At 36.3% G+C, this 17981-nt stretch overlaps 1 protein-coding gene across 1 annotated transcript; it reads left to right on the forward strand.

Annotated features, from left to right (window-relative positions):
• The first annotated feature begins 2065 nt into the window (after positions 1-2065).
• LOC145130831 (ATP synthase small subunit 6, mitochondrial-like) lies at positions 2066-16613 on the forward strand. The gene is made up of 4 exons (XM_079065590.1): positions 2066-2122; positions 11691-11758; positions 11871-11972; positions 16555-16613. Exons 1-4 carry the CDS (start codon positions 2070-2072, stop codon positions 16611-16613), a joined length of 282 nt encoding a protein of 93 aa, XP_078921716.1. The 5' UTR covers positions 2066-2069.
• The last annotated feature ends 1368 nt before the right edge of the window (positions 16614-17981 follow it).

A 17981-nucleotide genomic window follows, 5' to 3' on the forward strand; every position in this document is an offset into this window, starting at 1 on the left:
TCTATTTAGACTAAACTACTCATCTATATAATGTGAGCTCTCTCAACCTACAAAGAATACAAAACTGGTATTTATAGGCTAGCTCAACCCATAAGGACTTCCACATGAGAAACCTTCCATATCGAATATGGAAAACCTTCTAAGTCAACATCCCACGGAGAGCTTTGCACCCCAACAGAAGGAAAATTCAGATATTGTTTTATATTGTTTCTTTGTTGAAACTTATTGTCTTGTATTTATGCCAAAACCCTTTTTATATATAGTTTAACCATGAAATGGAAGATGAGACTATTAAAAATCATAAAGAAGCATGTGAAAATTGAACTATGAGCATATTAGAATATTTTGTAAATGGTAATCTCTTGGATTACATAATATAAAAATAGATTTAAATGTAAGAAGTTGATTCGGTTATTTTTCTAAATAAAAATGTTGAATTCAACAAAAAATAACACATAAAGATCAAATGATCATTTTTATCATTCAACAATGCAATTTAGAAGTTCAAAAAAAAGCAACCCTTACTCATAATATGTCTATATATCAAAAAAATGCATTTTTTCAAATTACGATTACTAAAAGACAAAATTGCAAGAATGGTCAATGTGGTATGTCACAACTCGCAAGTTTGGTCCAAAAAGGTTTGGACTCGCGCCAGTGGTCCAAAAGTTTGATTTTGTAGCGAGTTTGGTCCAAAATTTTCAAAACTTTTTATAAATACATAATTGCCCTTGGTATTTTTTTAAAACAAAAAGGAAAAAGAAAAAGGAAAAAGGAGAAAGAAAATACATCTTTCTCTCTCTCCCTCTCCCTCCCCCCTCACACACACACACACACACACACTCTCTCTCTCTAGACCACACAACATCCACTATGAAACAGTCAAAAAACAACCAATTTCTTTTTTGGAACACATACTCATAACACACAAAACTCATTTTGTTTATAGATTTGTTCTTTAGATGTTGATTTATGGGTTTCTAAGTTCCAGGTTTTTTCTTCAAAAAATTTGGGTTGTGTATGTTCTTGTGTTCTAAAAATCGAAAAATGATATCATGTGTGTTCTTGGTCTGCAAGTAGATAAACATACACCTCCATCCAGTCATCGTCTTCTTCACCCATCTACGATCACTACTACACCCCTTACCTCCGACCATTGCTACACCCCGTCACCATGCTCGTCGAGTTCATATATGTTCAGGTTTGTGGCTCGATTTTCATACATGTTTAGATATGTGGCTTGAGGACGCGTCAAATCTCTTTCTTTGCTAGTTTGCCCTTATTTTCCGACGTCGTTGCCCTCAGATCGTGAAGACGAAACAAATTGGAGATGGTGCGACGCTAGGGTTTTTTAACCCCTTGATGCCCTCAGATATGGGTTTTGAGTGTTCATCAGTTTTCATGTGTGTGTGTTCATCTGAACATTTAGAGTTTTCTTGTCGTCATCCCGTGATGCTTATCAGATCGGTGTCGCCGGAGAAGGAGAGACACGGTGGACAATTCATCAGATCTCGAAGACGGAGAAAGAGAGACTTCGTGTGTTCAGGTGACGATGTGTGTATATCTTGGTTCCATTCTAAACCACTAAACTCGATCTCTTTCATGGTTACAAGTTTAGGATTTAGGAAATTCTTAGTTTTGTATGTTAGATTTATTGTTTGTGTGTTCATATGGAGAGAAGGTATGTTCATCAGGAGAGAGAGATTTTATTTTTGTTTAATTTTTAAGTGTTTTTTAATTGTTGTAATAAAACAAAAATGAAAAATAAAATAATAAAGGGAAAATCCGTCATTATAAAAAAGTTCACAAAAAATTGGACCAAACTCGCAACAAAATGAAAAGTTTAGACCACAGTTCAAACTTTTTTAGACGAAACTTGCGAATTTTAACATAACGCAGAAACATTTTTACAATTCTGTCTTACTAAAATTAGGGTCTTTAAAATGGATATGAATTAGGCCTAAAAGCATGAGCCCCAGATTCCCATCTTATATTTCACTGGTTGAAAAAGATTGCAGCAAGATTTGAATTTTGAAGCACCGTAGCCGAAAAAAACAGATACATACAGAATGAGGAAGTTCTATCCATGGCCCGTTTTCTTCAAGAGGGAGTTCAACCGTATGTAACATCCCAAAAATACAACCCAAAAATTTTCGTTTGAAAACTTTATTAAACCATAATATCAAATATTAAAAGATAAATACATGGATCATGCGTCTCAAAATGTCATAATAAGTTTATCCAATCAACTGTTGTCAAAACATATCAAAATATCCGAATAAAACTCCCAGGACGAACTGAAGTTGTGGTGTGTGCCATGCCATCATCCCGAGCTCTTCCCCTTACTAGCGGAAGTACCTGAAACCAAAAACTGAAACTGTAAGCACAAAGCTTAGTGAGCTCCCCCAAACTACACATACCATACAATAACATATAAAGCAACTACTGGGCCTTGCCCACTTCATCGGACCAAAGTCCGGGACTAACCAGGGCCCTGCCCTCTGCATCGGACCGAAGTCCGGAACTAACCAGGGCCTTGCCCTCTGCATCGGACCGAAGTCTGGAAACTGCATCGGACCGAAGTCCGGAACTAACCAGGGCCTTGCCCTCTGCATCGGACCGAAATCCGGAACTGACTGAACATAGCATAGCATAATCATAACTACTAGCATAAACACATATACTGCATACTACATCGGACCGAAGTCCGGAACACATAACACAAAGACATGCTTGAATCACAAAGACATCAAGCACACTGAACTACTGCATCGGACCGAAGTCCGGAACTACTGCTAACTTAAACGGGCCGGCATTGTGGCCGTAGACCCGTTCCTACTGGAAGGAAAACTCACCTCGTAACGTTGGCTGCTGAGATGCTAAATCTGAAACTGGCTGACTGCTGCTCCGAAACTCCCCGGATACAATCCCATAAACACTAACTCAGATACTGATAATTGTTTTCAGGGTAAAATGACTATTTTACCCCTGGTCAAAGTCAACTTCCTGGTTAAAGTCAACTTCCTGGTTGACTCTACTCGCCGAGTCCTACTATGAACTCGCCGAGTTCCCGGACTCACACTTCTCTAACTCGCGACTCGACTCACCGAGTCGGGACGTAGACTCGCCGAGTCCCTCTACTTCCAGATCCTTGTTCTAACTCACTGAGTCCTCTTCCACTCGCTGATTCAACTCATAACTCTAAAATCGGAGAAATCAGGAGTTTGCGCTTCGACTCGCCGAGTCCAAGAACAACTCGTCGATCCTATGCATGTCCTCACTAAACAGTTGATTCTAATCGATTCCAGTGCATCCAATTCATAGATCTGAGCTTCTAGGGCCGATATAACACGTAAAGTTGCCAACTTTACGTACATGTATAGAGGTATGAAGCTAAAACACCAAAATAAGCTAGAAATGGGAACCTAGGGTTTGGAACAAGGCCTTGCTTTGCATAGAGGTAGCTACTTTGAGCTCTTGGGGCTCAATGATGTCCAGATCTATAGCTCACTACCCTAAGGGAGCTCCAATCTCGAGTTTGGACCTTGAAATGTCCCAAAAATGGCAAAACAAGCATATATGAAGATCTACCATGAAAATGAACAAGGTAGAGGCTTTATTACCAGATGAAGTAGCAAATGGAAGCTATCTTCCGGATCTCCTTCTTCTCCTTTGCACCTTCTCTCTTTCCTTCTCTTCTACACTTCCAAGAATACACCAAAACACTCAAAATCAAGAAGGAATCACTCAAACTCACCAATGGAGGCTAGGGTTTTGAGGGGGGGGGGGGGAACGCTCTAAGGGTGCTGGAGGCTGGGATGGGGGCTATAAGGACGTTTAAATAGGGTACAAACCCTAAGGATTAGGGTTTCATCCAGACTGGCCTACTCGTCGAGTCCAGGCGCGGACTCGCCGAGTAGATCACTTAAAACCCCCGTCCAACCTGGCATCTACTCGACGAGTTAGGACTGTTGGGTTTTCTACGCATCAAATACACTCTAAAACTAGGTAGCGGAAAAATCGAAACAACGATATACCTAAGTGTACATGCAACCTATGGATCTATGGCTTCATGCTAATTACATCAACCCTAGAAAACTAAAACATAAGTAAGAAAACATACCTCTTATGTAGCTCTTGATCTCCATGCTTGAGATCTTGAACCTCCATGAAGTTGCTTGGATGAAAGGATCCAAACCAGAATCCCTCTAATGGTATCACACCCAATGACACCAAAGAGTGGAATAAAAATAACTAGGAGAAGGGTCAATTTCACAAACCCAAAAGGGTTAGAAATCGTCCCTAAGAGGGGGAGGAAGAAGGGATGGCGAAACTTCAAGCCAGGGTGCAAGGAGGAATGAAATCCCTAAGGCCCTATTTATAGCCTTGGATGCCTCCTAGGGTTTAGTACTCCTTCCCATGTGGGATGGAGGCCTAACCACGAAATTTCACTCCTTTCCCATGTGGGATGGAGTGATTTTCATCCAACCCTAATTCCATAAGGTTCTGGAACATTCCTGATTAACCAACTATCGATTAATGAACATTCAACCTTTTAATTAATTAAACTGTTAATTAATTCCCAAAATATATTTCCAAAATATATTTCCAATTAGTTTCTAATTAATTATTAACCATAATAATTAATAAACCAATTTCTCCTTTATTTATTCTACTCAATTTGGGTCTTGAGGGCAACCCAAAAGGACCCTGCTATTATTAGAAATATTAGCAATAGTTAATGACCTTGGACATTATTCCAACAGTCTCCCACTTGGACAAGTCATCAACTATATGAGGACCAATATTTCTCAATAATCAACAGAGAGTTAGCCATCCAATGCAACTACCGAACTCTTGATCTAATCCAGATTCAGCCCTAGATAAGTGATCAACTATCCCTTCGTTCTATGATATCTGTATGAATTCGAGACATGTATAATGGTCAATCTCAAGAATTCAATATTATGTTTCCCGATATAGATTTGTGACGACTGCATCTGACTACTAAATTGAACACATCAATTCCAGTCAGGGCTCGGCCAAGCACTTTAGATGTCAGCACCAAATCATCGAGGGGCCCATAGATATCGCTTCTCCTATTAAGGCAGAAGGAACGAATAAACTTCGACTACATAGTTTTTGTCTATTTCATCATGTCACACATGGACATACCCTTTATAACTACCAGTTACGGTTAGCGTTGGAGTAGACCAATGCATAACAAAATCATAGAGCAAAACCCCACATGTATCTAGGTTTGAAGAATAGAAGATATTATCGTCTTAAAATTACTCGTGACTGAATCCATGAAGTAATCTCTAAGCGTGGGTTGGTCCAATACTTAAATCTCTATTAAGCACTCATGAGTGTTAGCGCAATCACTATGTTATGTCCGATCAATATAGACAATCCACTAATACTCATGACAATCTTGAATCACTACTTACTTCCAAGAGTATGACCGACTGTGGACGTTTGAGTAAACTAATACTCGGGAAGTGGGTTCCAAACATGCAAAAGTGAGAATGTAGTGATAGGCTAATTGAAATGACCGAAATCCATCATATATTAAGATCACCACTTAATAATCGCCAAATCAAATTAAAACTTATACCGCTTACAGTTCTCGGGTTTTAAAACAAACCAAACTAAGAGTTTTTTAAGCCAATTCACTTGCAAATTTAATGTCTCTCGACTATGTCTGACTGTCAGACTTGGTCAATGACATCGGCTTATGGAATGGATCGACAAGATTATCTTTCGATATGAATCATTGACTATGATGTCTTTACATTTGACTTACTATCAAATGTGTTGGTACTTACTGAGTATGTTTCATGTGAGCTCGTATGACTTGGGATCCATACTCGAGGTAAGTTCACCCAAAGTCACAAGAAACTTCATAAGGACCATCAATGATTGAATTTCAACAAAGATGTCACTAATGAATCTCTTTCAGTCACATTGTCCACTTTGCAATTTAACCAACTACAATATACTCTAAGTATGTTAAATCCACTATGGTGTATTACCTGGTACTCTTTCAAGCTAATATATCACCATTCAGTAAAAGCACGAATTCCGACTGCGAACGGAATTGCCTTTATTAGTGCGGAACTTAGCATCAATGTAACTCTTACAATGATCTCTTCCATACTGTCAATATCATCTCTTCTATCCTCCAAGGACACTTAAGAATGTTCTTGATCTTGATTCATTGATTCTTGCCAAATTGATCTAATCAAACTTGTCATGTTCAAGGCATACGAGTCATTAGATCAAGTACATGTCATGACATTTATGATCGATCCCATAGCAGAAGCATGTGGGACACGACTCATTTGCTTTAGCTCAATAGTAGAACTAGGACATTAACATTGCTCAATGTCATGCCAGCCTAAACTCCTTTTTGAGTTATGCATGTCGAGTTTCCTCAACATTCAATGTACTTTGGCTTAATCCAATAAATCACTTTGATCTATCTCCATAGATCCTTATTATGCACGTGTCTTGTATCTCCCATGTATATCATAGTGAAACAGTTCTCATACCAAGCCATGCTTTTACACCTGCTAAGTTAGAATATAGTTTCCTATAAATCGTACATTGTCTATGTACAATACAAGGGTGACTACAATGCTCCCACTAGCACTGACATATATATGGCTTATCTATGTTTCTCGAAATTCAAACTCCTTGAACTTTTCTCATTGAAACAAAGATTTCAATTACTCCCACTAGCTTTGACATATATATGACTTATCTTTATTTCTCAAAATTCAAACTCTTTGAACTTTCTCACTGAAATAATGATCCATCTTGCGAGATGCTTATTTCGTTCCATAAATGAACTTGTTAAGCTTACACATCCTTCAAAACCTATCTTAGTTTAATTATGTGTTTGTTCCTATCCATGATTGTCTCTACTTGAAGATCCACTTGCACCTTAGGGTTAAGGTCAAGTGCTAGATCTACCAAATAACAACATACATGGATTGAATCTCGCTTTCCAATTCCTCTTTCTATGTTGTAGCCTTTAGGGCCTACCATAGCTTCCGATAGCTGGTACACTCTGATTTCTATCTACCAGTGACTCAAATACCTTAGCAATATAAACTCTTATATAACTAGGTCCATGAGGTCTTCTATCATATCTATATGGAAAAATGGAAATATGTCAGTTTCCTTAATAGCTCTTTCAATTCCAAATTGAATGCTATGTCCAACTTTAGGCTCTTCGTTGGTTGACTCTTGAATCTTACCAAGATCAATGTGGCTCCCACTAGCCCTTTTAGAAATCAGCTCCCTCTCTTGGAAGACTGCCTTTTGAGCAACATGCACTTTGTTCTCAGAAGGTTGTTAAACAATTATCCAAAATGCTTGATGGGCTCTCCAACGAGATAACACATCTCTATTCAATGTCCCAGATTGTCGAGCGCTTCAACGACGAGCGTAAGCCTCATAATCGTAGACTTACATATATGGAAGTGAGGATAGAATCCCACTTCACATATCATAGAGTGTTTCAGGAACCTACTTAGTTGGCACAAGACCAAAGGACTTCTTGTAACACTATTCATGGTACAATCCACGATTTGTTAGCAAATACAGTGCGACTCATCTAGTACAAAATCAATGAACGATTTGTTTCTCTATCCAACTAACACTTCCTATTGGCAGTGTTTTGGGAGGAGACAGATCATGAAACTCTTTCACAATTACTTAGATGATCGATAAAGTTTGCACTGAGATTCTCACTATGAGTGTCTCATCCTATTGCCTAATTGATTCTCAACTTCACTTTATGAGAGCTCTGAACACCTGAAAGGTTTCAGACTCACATTCATACGAAGTTGGTATCACCATGTATTGCGATTAATCTGAACGGTCCATTAGTGTAAACTAATTCCAACAGATACTCACATCAACCAGTGAAACATTCATCATCTATCTTGATAAACAAGATTTGCATTTATCATGAGACTCGAGGTCAAATGATATCCAAAATCCAATCCAACTGGATACTTGGTAATGCATTTCTCGTTTATGTATCCAAGACTATGATTCCACAAATACATTTCACCCAAAACTTTGGATGTATTTGAATCAGTACATATTGTGGTCATTCTGAACGATCCATTAGTTGAACTAACATCAACATATATTCACAATAATACACCTTATTTAAATGTTCAAATCAACTTTGAAATATTGCTATTATACTAGTTTCATAGATTTCATGACTCTCTTTTAACATGTTAGAATGCTCCACATTTAAATAAGTCATAACTATCTCTTGAATCATGGTATAAACAATTTCACTTATAATACCATAGACTAAACATTTGAAGAGAATTGTCCTTTGATCCCATGAATGTAGCAAGGGCTTGACATTCATGATCAAATTATCTTCTCCATGTATCAATCTTCTTACTTCATTTTAGCAACTGCACATTCTTGCAAATGTCAGTAAAATACTCAAGGCTTAGAAGTAATGTTTTGATGGCATTATAAATCCATATATTTGATTGAATACAAAACATGGAAGAACTAGTCATATTTTGATCCAATGGAAAGTAGCACGGGCTCGTGATCCATGATTAAATTTAACTTCTTCATGTTCCAGTCCTTTCACCTCAAATATACATTTGGGCAAGTTTGATTTCTTAGTCCTTTTCTTGTTATGGAAACGAGCAACTATCAGAACATGTCTTAGAATAAGCCTTCCTTTGTCCTAGGTATTAGGGCCTAGATTAGGTATACCCACACTAATCGCCTTTTAAACCGTGTGCAATTGGCTTTCTTCTTCTTGACACTTCTATTAATGATAGTAAAATATGGGAGTGTTTTGAAGTTTGAGTTTCTATGACTGTCATGTTAATTCCAAAAGGAAACTTTAACATGCTCCACAACTCCTTCATGGTCATTCCAAGTTGTTCATATCAAAATCAAAATGAATTGATTATATGTACATGCCAGCTAGTCGATTAATCCTAGTCAACTCCTAACTCAAGGAAATTCCATTTTACTTCAATATGTCATTTTACAACGTACATTTGACAATTGCTCTTTCTAACACTTTAGAATGCAATGTTTGAAGTAACCAAGGAATAGCTTTAACAAAGGCATGATCTTTCTTTTCGTGTATGAGAACTACTCCCAAACTACGAACTTGACAAGATTGATCATCCTCATAGCTAATCCTTTCAAAGGTTTTATAGCAGTAGATTTTAGTGGATAAGGTTATAGACATCATTCAATAACAAATTCCATTATAGTTTGTTTTACTTATCCTTAGAAAATAATCACCCTAAATAAAATTATTTTATAAGGCTAGGATCCATATTTGGCTCCATGATGTGTAAAGGGATGCCGTAAACACACCATAAAGTTATTTAGGTAGGCAAAGCCTTTTGCCAATTTCGATCACCACGAAATTCCTAGATCTTTGAGATTCATTGACTATCAATGGCATGTTAATCTCGAATTATGTTCATCTCAAATTCAATGACGGGGTCGCCGCGGATCATTGAACAGATGGTGAATCGACCATACAAAACCGCATGGTCCCCGACTCAAGTTACGCTTGAGATTCGCGAGTTCCACATCATTCTCTACTTATACTCTCCAATTGACGTGCCGGTTAACCACGCGAGCTCCATCAACAAGTTATAAAGAGAATGTGCAACTTTTATGGATAACATAAAATTCACATTAAATAGATTGAGAATTAACCTTGCAAAATCGCATGGTCCCCGACTCTTGCGAGTTCCATATCATTCTCAACTATACCCTATATTGATGTGCCGGTTAACCACACGAGCTCCATCAACAGAATATAAAGAGAATGTGTAATTTTCATGGATAATATAAACTCACATTCTATTAATAAAACGGGATTTTGTTTTATACTTGTATTTAAAATACTTTTAGATTGACCATTATCACTATCAAACCCTTTCGGTAACTCCATTCACAAAATGCAATTGGGCGGTGAGGGTGGTAAGCGCGAAGCATATTAAAAACCGACCTCATTAGAAATCAAAGAGACCTCCTTAAGCCCCTACATTAGAACGGGTGAGCCTAGTCGATGTAAGACTGACAATGTCAATATTTAAACACGCGAGGGCGCATGTTGTAACTTTCTTATACATATAATAGACACAATTCTAATATATATAAATATAAGGGGTAAATTTAAAACTCTTTAAATTTAGTTGTCTATTATTAATTCTAATTAATTGCGAGGACGCAATGTAACAATTAATAAATCAGAAGGGGGTAATATTCAAATTTATAAATCTCTTTTATAAATAATATTAAATATTTAAATTCACTATTTAAATAATAGATAAATATTCAAATTCAAATAAACACATAAATATTCAAATTCAAATAAACATATTTAAACAATATTTATCTATTAATAAATATTCAAATTCAAATAAACACATAAATATTCAAATTCAAATAAACATATTTAAACAATATTTATCTATTAATAAATATTCAAATTCAAATAAAACATTTAAATAATATTTATCAATTTCCAGATTTAAAACATTTTAAAATTTGGTAATTATCCATATTTGATAAAGCTTCATATTTGAAAAATGGAAAAAATCTGAAAACCCTAATTCTGCTGAGCTCACGTCGTGAGCTCTAAGCTCTCACGTCATGAGCTGCGACTAAGGTATTATCAATTACGAATTTTTCAATAATCCTTCTACCATTCAATTTCAAACAAAGTTTTACAGAAAACATGGATCTAGGGTGAACATAACCATGAACCAATGGCTCTGATACCACTGTTGGGTTTTCTACGCATCAAATACACTCTAAAACTAGGTAGCGGAAAAATCGAAACAACGATATACCTAAGTGTACATGCAACCTATGGATCTATGGCTTCATGCTAATTACATCAACCATAGAAAACTAAAACATAAGTAAGAAAACATACCTCTTATGTAGCCCTTGATCTCCATGCTTGAGATCTTGAACCTCCATGAAGTTGCTTGGATGAAAGGATCCAAACCAGAATCCCTCTAATGGTATCACACCCAATGACACCAAAGAGTGGAATAAAAATAACTAGGAGAAGGGTCAATTTCACAAACCCAAAGGGGTTAGAAATCGTCCCTAAGAGGGGGAGGAAGAAGGGATGGCGAAACTTCAAGCCAAGGTGCAAGGAGGAATGAAATCCCTAAGGCCCTATTTATAGCCTTGGATGCCTCCTAGGGTTTAGTACTCCTTCCCATGTGGGATGGAGGCCTAACCACGAAATTTCACTCCTTTCCCATGTGGGATGGAGTGATTTTCATCCAACCCTAATTCCATAAGGTTCTGGAACATTCCTGATTAACCAACTATCGATTAATGAACATTCAACCCTTTAATTAATTAAACTGTTAATTAATTCCCAAAATATATTTCCAAAATATATTTCCAATTAGTTTCTAATTAATTATTAACCATAATAATTAATAAAACAATTTCTCCTTTATTTATTCTACTCAATTTGGGTCTTGAGGGCAACCCAAAAGGACCCTGCTATTATTAGAAATATTAGCAATAGTTAATGACCTTGGACACTATTCCAACAAGGACTACTACTCGTCGAGTAGCTCTTTATAAAAGACTTTTAATAAATTAATACGTACCAAGAACGGGGCGTTACACCGTAACTGGCCCTTCCTCGTCGGATTCTCCATTACCGGAACCTTGATAACCAAATTTTCCCTTGGTCTCACCGGTTCGTATCTTTTTTCTCTTTTAATTTCTTATTTCTAACACATTCAATGTTGATCCGATCAATCACCCTGAAATTCCGATATACTAATCGTACATTTTTCCTTATGCGGCAGAGGAAAACAGGAAGAACTCCATTTTTGCCCAAAGACACAAGAGGTACGTCACCCTAGATCCGAATAATTGCTCCATGGTTTCTGTATTTATGTTTAGCGTTTGTATTTTATTGTAAGTCCCCAAAATGCTTGAGTATCAATCAGATCTGTTTGATGGTGCGGAATCCCAATCAAACGGATGATGTCAGATCAAATAGAAGAGAAGGAGAAGAAAAATATGATGAATCTTGTATGTATTGATATGAATGAAGATCCGGATACAAGATTCACACACACTAACACACACTCTCTTTTCTCTCTCTCTCTAGAACACCTTCAAATGCACACACTTAAGCTCCTCTATTCTATGTGTTCATCCTTCACATGCACTCCTCACCCTATATATATATGGACCTAAGGCCAAGCCCAAAATACAAATAATCCAATGCTCGGTCCAAGCTACAATTAATCCTATACTATTTTTGGCCCAAATAATAAAAACAATAAATGCTTAGAAAAGCAAAGTATAAACCATATTTTTGACCCAACAATCTCCCCCTTGGTTTATAGCTTTCTTTTCTTTTCTTAAATGACCCAACAAGCTCCCCCTAAAAAATAGTTGGCTTTCTTGTTAATCTTCATTGGGAGCTTTGGCTTCAGCTTTACTCTTTGATATCTTCATGACTTCAATATCAACATACGAATCTTTAATGAATGACTTCATCTTGAGCAGTTGGGCTTTTCTTCAGAATTTGGCTTTGAACACACGTCGGATGAGGAGGCTTCTTGTACTGATTCTTGAAAGATAGCGCTTTCAGCTTGAGAATCTTTAAAGAGAACGTCAGAGAGAACAAATCTTTTGGATCACTCAGGTTTAAGATAGCAGCAGACTGATTGAGGAGGCTTCAATGCAATCCGTCACCTAATCTTCAATTTCAGCTTCACCTTGCTTCTGGGGTTGAAAGATTGAATGTCGAAAGAATAATCTTCATTTCTTGCTCCTTCGAATGAGAATTCTTCGATGATCACGGATGAAGCCTTGGCTCAGAAATCTTCGACACAAACTCCATGAGTTTCATCTTCACCTGAATTTACTTTTCAAGACAAAACAAAACTAAAAGAAAATTTAGCACACAATATTTTTTGGATTTTTCATATTTTCTGAAAAAGAAATAAAACAAAAATAACACTATTTTTGGATTTTTTTTTTAATTTTCTGATTTTTGTTTGGATTTTAAATTTTTTAATTCTCCCCTAATATTTAAATTAGAAGAAAACTATGAACAAATTTAACAAAAATAAAATGATATCTAACTTTAAGAGTGATTTGGGATCAAAGTTTTTAGACAGCCTTTATACATTTATCAGTACCTCTCCCTTCATGAATAGATCTGGTCAATCGCCGGTATTGTGTTCCACTTAAACACGAGAGATTATGACAAAATTAGGACATACTATAAGTGACAAGACAATGTGATCCTATGTTCCTAGATAATATTCCTAAAGGACCATTTAGCTGACGACGACCAAAGATATTGTTGTCCACCTAAATTGAGCAACGAGATCTACAGACAACATAGTCATTGTTCAATTTTAAATGTACTAGAACATGTTTCCCGCTTCCTGACATACCCCAATAATCAGGAACTTCCAAAGTACTCCTTACTTTAGGTGAGCAGACAATTATTATGAGAGAAGTCAAATTTAGAGTGCATATGCTATACACCCAGGTCGGATCTCTTCCAATCTCGCAGAGGGTGAAACATATGACTAACCAGATTTAGAGGGATTGAGAAGTAGAATGGTGCATATGCTGTGTACCAGGTCGGATGGTTAATCACGCAAAGGAGACAGCATATGGCTAACAGGCAGGAAGAATTGCATAGATAGAAGATGCATAGAAATAGAGTTGCATATGTTGCAGTCCAGGTCGGATGTATTACAATCACGCAGAGGAGGCAACATATGACTAACAGAAGGAAAGCAAGAAAATAATTTTCTATAGACCTACTTTATCGGAATTCCCCAGTCGCCCCATCAATACCGGAATTAAGGACAAAGTCCGTACATCGAGGAAGAGTTAAACCATAGTTCTAGATACGGATAACTTTAATGTGACCGGTGGATTATCATGTATATCTCCCTGCTCAACCTATCTGAGTGTCGTATTGTCAGGCTAAACGGATATATCTAGGTCAAGATTTTTCAAGTCTCTAGATTCCTTAAGTTCATTAATGCCTAGTCAAGTCCATTTTAATTTCTCGTGCCTACCAGCACATCGAACACAGAGCCTAGACAATTCAGATTCAGTCCCTTACATAGATTCAGATTGCCTGTTATCACATGATTATATCACTTCCCAAAACATCTCCCTCAAGCACATTCCATAACCAACATATTTTTAGATTTTCTGATTTTTTTAATGTTTTTGGATTTTTTAAAACTTTCTAATTTTTGTTTTGTTTTTATTTCTCCCCCTAAATTTGTGCATATGAGAGAAACGAAAGTAAATGCGCAAATTTAAACTATCCTAAAACAAAAATTTGTCTTTGAAGCGAATCAGAGTAAGATAAACTCAGGAGTATAGAGAAGAAAACGCAAATCATAATTCACCGATTGAATTTGCATCCAGAAGGTCTGAGAACAGCACGCGTAATCTCAGAACAGATCCGAAAATTCTTCATGTCATTAAGCACTAACCCCGTTTGTGATCTCTTCCTTTCTTCCTTTCCCGCAAAGGACACATACTCCCAAACAATGTTCTGAGTGTTGTACAGTTGAGAGATGTCTCCTATCATGTGCCAGGAACAGCCACTACCAACAAACCGAAGTTTGATGATATGCCTCCATAGCTGCTCCGACACAGAGCGGGATCAGTTGGTCTTTGGAACCCAGTCCATTTTGAAACTGGGTCGACCTTTGTCATCCTTGCACGGTACTCTCTCCCATGACATATCCTGTTTATCACAAACAGAAGATGAATAAATATTAGAGTCATTAGTTGATTTGGGAGAGTGAGCCTTTGGAACCCATTTGTAGTTGGGTTTAACCCATTTCTTTTTAGATCTGATGGGTGGCTCAGTACTTGCTTTTGAGCTTGATGTCGGCCATTGAGATGACTTTGATTTTGGCTTCACGGGAGCATCTCTTGGATTTGGCTTCTTGGCCGGCATTCCCTTATTTCCCTTGGGATTCGGATTCTTGGCCTTGTAGGTTTGATTCTTGGCCTTCTGCGCGTTCCAATCACCATGGTCTGAATGTGACCTTGAGGGATTTCTTTTGAAGTATCTCCCTCTTGGCGCGTTCTGCCACCCTTATGCATAGTAGGGAACGTATGCGCGATTTGGACAATGTCTGGCAATGTGTCCAGGTGTTCCACAGTGAAAACAAGTCCTTTTCTTCACTGGGAAATTGTTTCTTCCTGCCCCTGGTGGCGTAACCTTGCCTTGTCTCTTATTGTTCCCACAAGCACAATCACAACAGACACTCTGTTTCACTGGAATTGGTGGCCTGTATTTCTGAACAGCAGGTTGATCAGAAGCAACTGAGTTCGAAGCAACAGATTCAGAGCTCAAGGAGATGTTGGTTTGTTCAGTGGTGTTCTCCTTGTTCTCATCCTCTGCTACTTTTCCTGCACATGAAGTAGATGTGCTAGAAACAGGAACATCAGTATTTTCAAACAAATAATCAAATATGTCAAAAAAAATTAACTCAACATGATCCGAGGCTTGCTGCGATGCGAGGCTTGCTGCTGCTGCTGAGCCGGCTACCCTAGCCGTTCACCGAGCCGAATTCCGAGCCGAGGCCGCAAACTCCGGCGACCGTAAACACGTTTACGGCCGTAAACTCCGGGAAACGCTAGCCGCCGCCACCTCCGACCGTAAACCCTTTAAAGACCATAAACTCTTCGCAGATTACGTGAAAAACAACGTTTTTCACCTTTTTTTGCTCAAAAACTCGTTTTTATCAAAAACGCGAAGAACAAACCCCCCCTAATTTTCAGAGATCTATCCAAAAACGCAAGAATCTTTCAAAAATAAGATCAAATATGCTTCATATCTGACAAAAATGACTGATACAATCCAAGCTCTGATACCAATTGTAAGTCCCCAAAATGCTTGAGTATCAATCAGATCCGTTTGATGGTGCGGAATCCCAATCAAACGGATGATGTCAGATCAAATATAAGAGAATGAGAAGAAAAATATGATGAATCTTGTATGTATTGATATGAATGAAGATCCGGATACAAGATTCACACACACTAACACACACTCTCTTTTCTCTCTCTCTAGAACACCTTCAAATGCACACACTTAAGCTCCTCTATTCTATATGTTCATCCTTCACATGCACTCCTCACCCTATATATATATATATATATATATATATATATATATATATATATATATATATATATATGGACCTAAGGCCAAGCCCAAAATACAAATAATCCAATGCTCGGTCCAAGCTACAATTAATCTTATACTATTTTGGCCCAAATAATAAAAAAATAAATGCTTAGAAAAGCAAAGTATAAACCATATTTTTGACCCAACATTTACTATACTTTCTCCGATCCATATACTTAGATCTCCATTCTAGAATTTTAACTAAAATCAAATATTGTATAATAGATTCCAACATTTGAAAGGGCCGAGTAATGATGTAATCTTTCTGTGTTTGTGTTGTTTGTGTCTTGCAGTTGAAGATGCTCTAATCTATAGAGGTGAAGTGTTTTTCAGTAGTAATAAAGATTGTTGAAATTGCTGAAAGATACAATATATGTTCTATATTGTTGAGCTTTTTGTTGAAAGGCTTTGTTCGAAATGTAAACACACGATAACAAAGTTTTGAGTACACCAATTGCTGTGATGCTATCAAAGTATCCGGGTTTAATTTAAATTTGGTTTTTTCTTCGCTTAACATAAAAGGTGTTGCATCTTCCTTGAAAATGTTTATAAAATTGAAACATCATGCATTGTAAAATATAAATTACAAATTACAAAGGCCCAAATAATGATTTCCATTCTATTGTTTTTATTGTAAATTATGGACAAAGTTTATGAAGACTTTTAGGCGTTCTTTTTCAGTTTGTAGATTCCACATATTAATTTTGTGGTGCATTCCACGAACAAACACATTATGTAGTCCGGAAACTTGAATTGGAATTGGAAAAATGTTATGTAGTCGGGAAACTTGAAATGGAATTGGAAAATGTTTAGGTGCTGTTTGGTTTTCAGAATGTTGCTGAAGGAATTTGAATTGAAATTGGAAAAAGAATCTGTCAGGAATTTTAATCCAATTCCATGTGTTGTTTAGTTGTCAGGAAATGAAATTGAAATTAATTTCAAATTCTGTTTGGTTCACAGGAAATGAAATTGGAATTCATATAAAATGATATAATTGTCTTTTTGTCTGCTTTGTTTAATTTAATTTTGTTTTCTAAGTTATATGTAAACATGTATTATATAAACTAAACGAATGCCCGCGCGTTGCGCAGAGACACCTATATAGTTGAAATATTTACAAATATAAGTTTTTTTAATATAACAATAGCATTGTTGTTAAATTTGATATAATAATTTGTATGCTAAATTGATATAATATATTGATTATTTTGAAATATATGATAATATATACATCTATTATAACTGTATAATCTTAACCGCTTGAATGACTTCTACCTGCGAGTTACTCATGAATAAAATTAAATATAATATATGGTTTAATGTTATTTATAGTTGTTATTGTTAATTATTTTTTTAAAAATTATTTTCTTAAAGTTTTAATTTCTGTCATTATAATTATTAAAAACATCAAACAAGTTTTTTTGATTTTAAAGGTAACAATATAATCATTTATATAGAGTTATTTTTAACTATTGTTATTGTAAGTTATTTTAAACTACTTATTTGAAAACTTTTAACGATTACAAAAATGTCTTTAGGAAATATTTTAGTTAAATTGAGATAACAATTTAGTTTTTGCATTTAGCACTATAATTTATCACTTTTAACTATTCACAAAATATTCTTTGACTTTTTTAAGTGGAACTGAAATTTATATTTAAGTTGACATTGTAATGTTATATTTAAATTAACAGTTTAAGTATTTTGTTCAAACTGTTCA

Source organism: Lactuca virosa, chromosome 8 (assembly GCF_052849685.1).
Source record: "Lactuca virosa cultivar CGN04683 chromosome 8, Lactuca_virosa_CGN04683_v6, whole genome shotgun sequence".
Classification (NCBI taxonomy): domain Eukaryota; kingdom Viridiplantae; phylum Streptophyta; class Magnoliopsida; order Asterales; family Asteraceae; genus Lactuca; species Lactuca virosa.

Coding starts and splice junctions, on each gene's coding strand:
- LOC145130831 (XM_079065590.1), top strand. CDS start 2,070: ATGAGGAAGTTCTATCCATGGCCCGTTTTCTTCAAGAGGGAGTTCAAC. Junction 11,759..11,870: donor ATTTTCCCTTGGTCTCACCG/GTTCGTATCTTT, acceptor CTTATGCGGCAG/AGGAAAACAGGAAGAACTCC. Junction 11,973..16,554: donor TGTATTTATGTTTAGCGTTT/GTATTTTATTGT, acceptor TGTGTCTTGCAG/TTGAAGATGCTCTAATCTAT.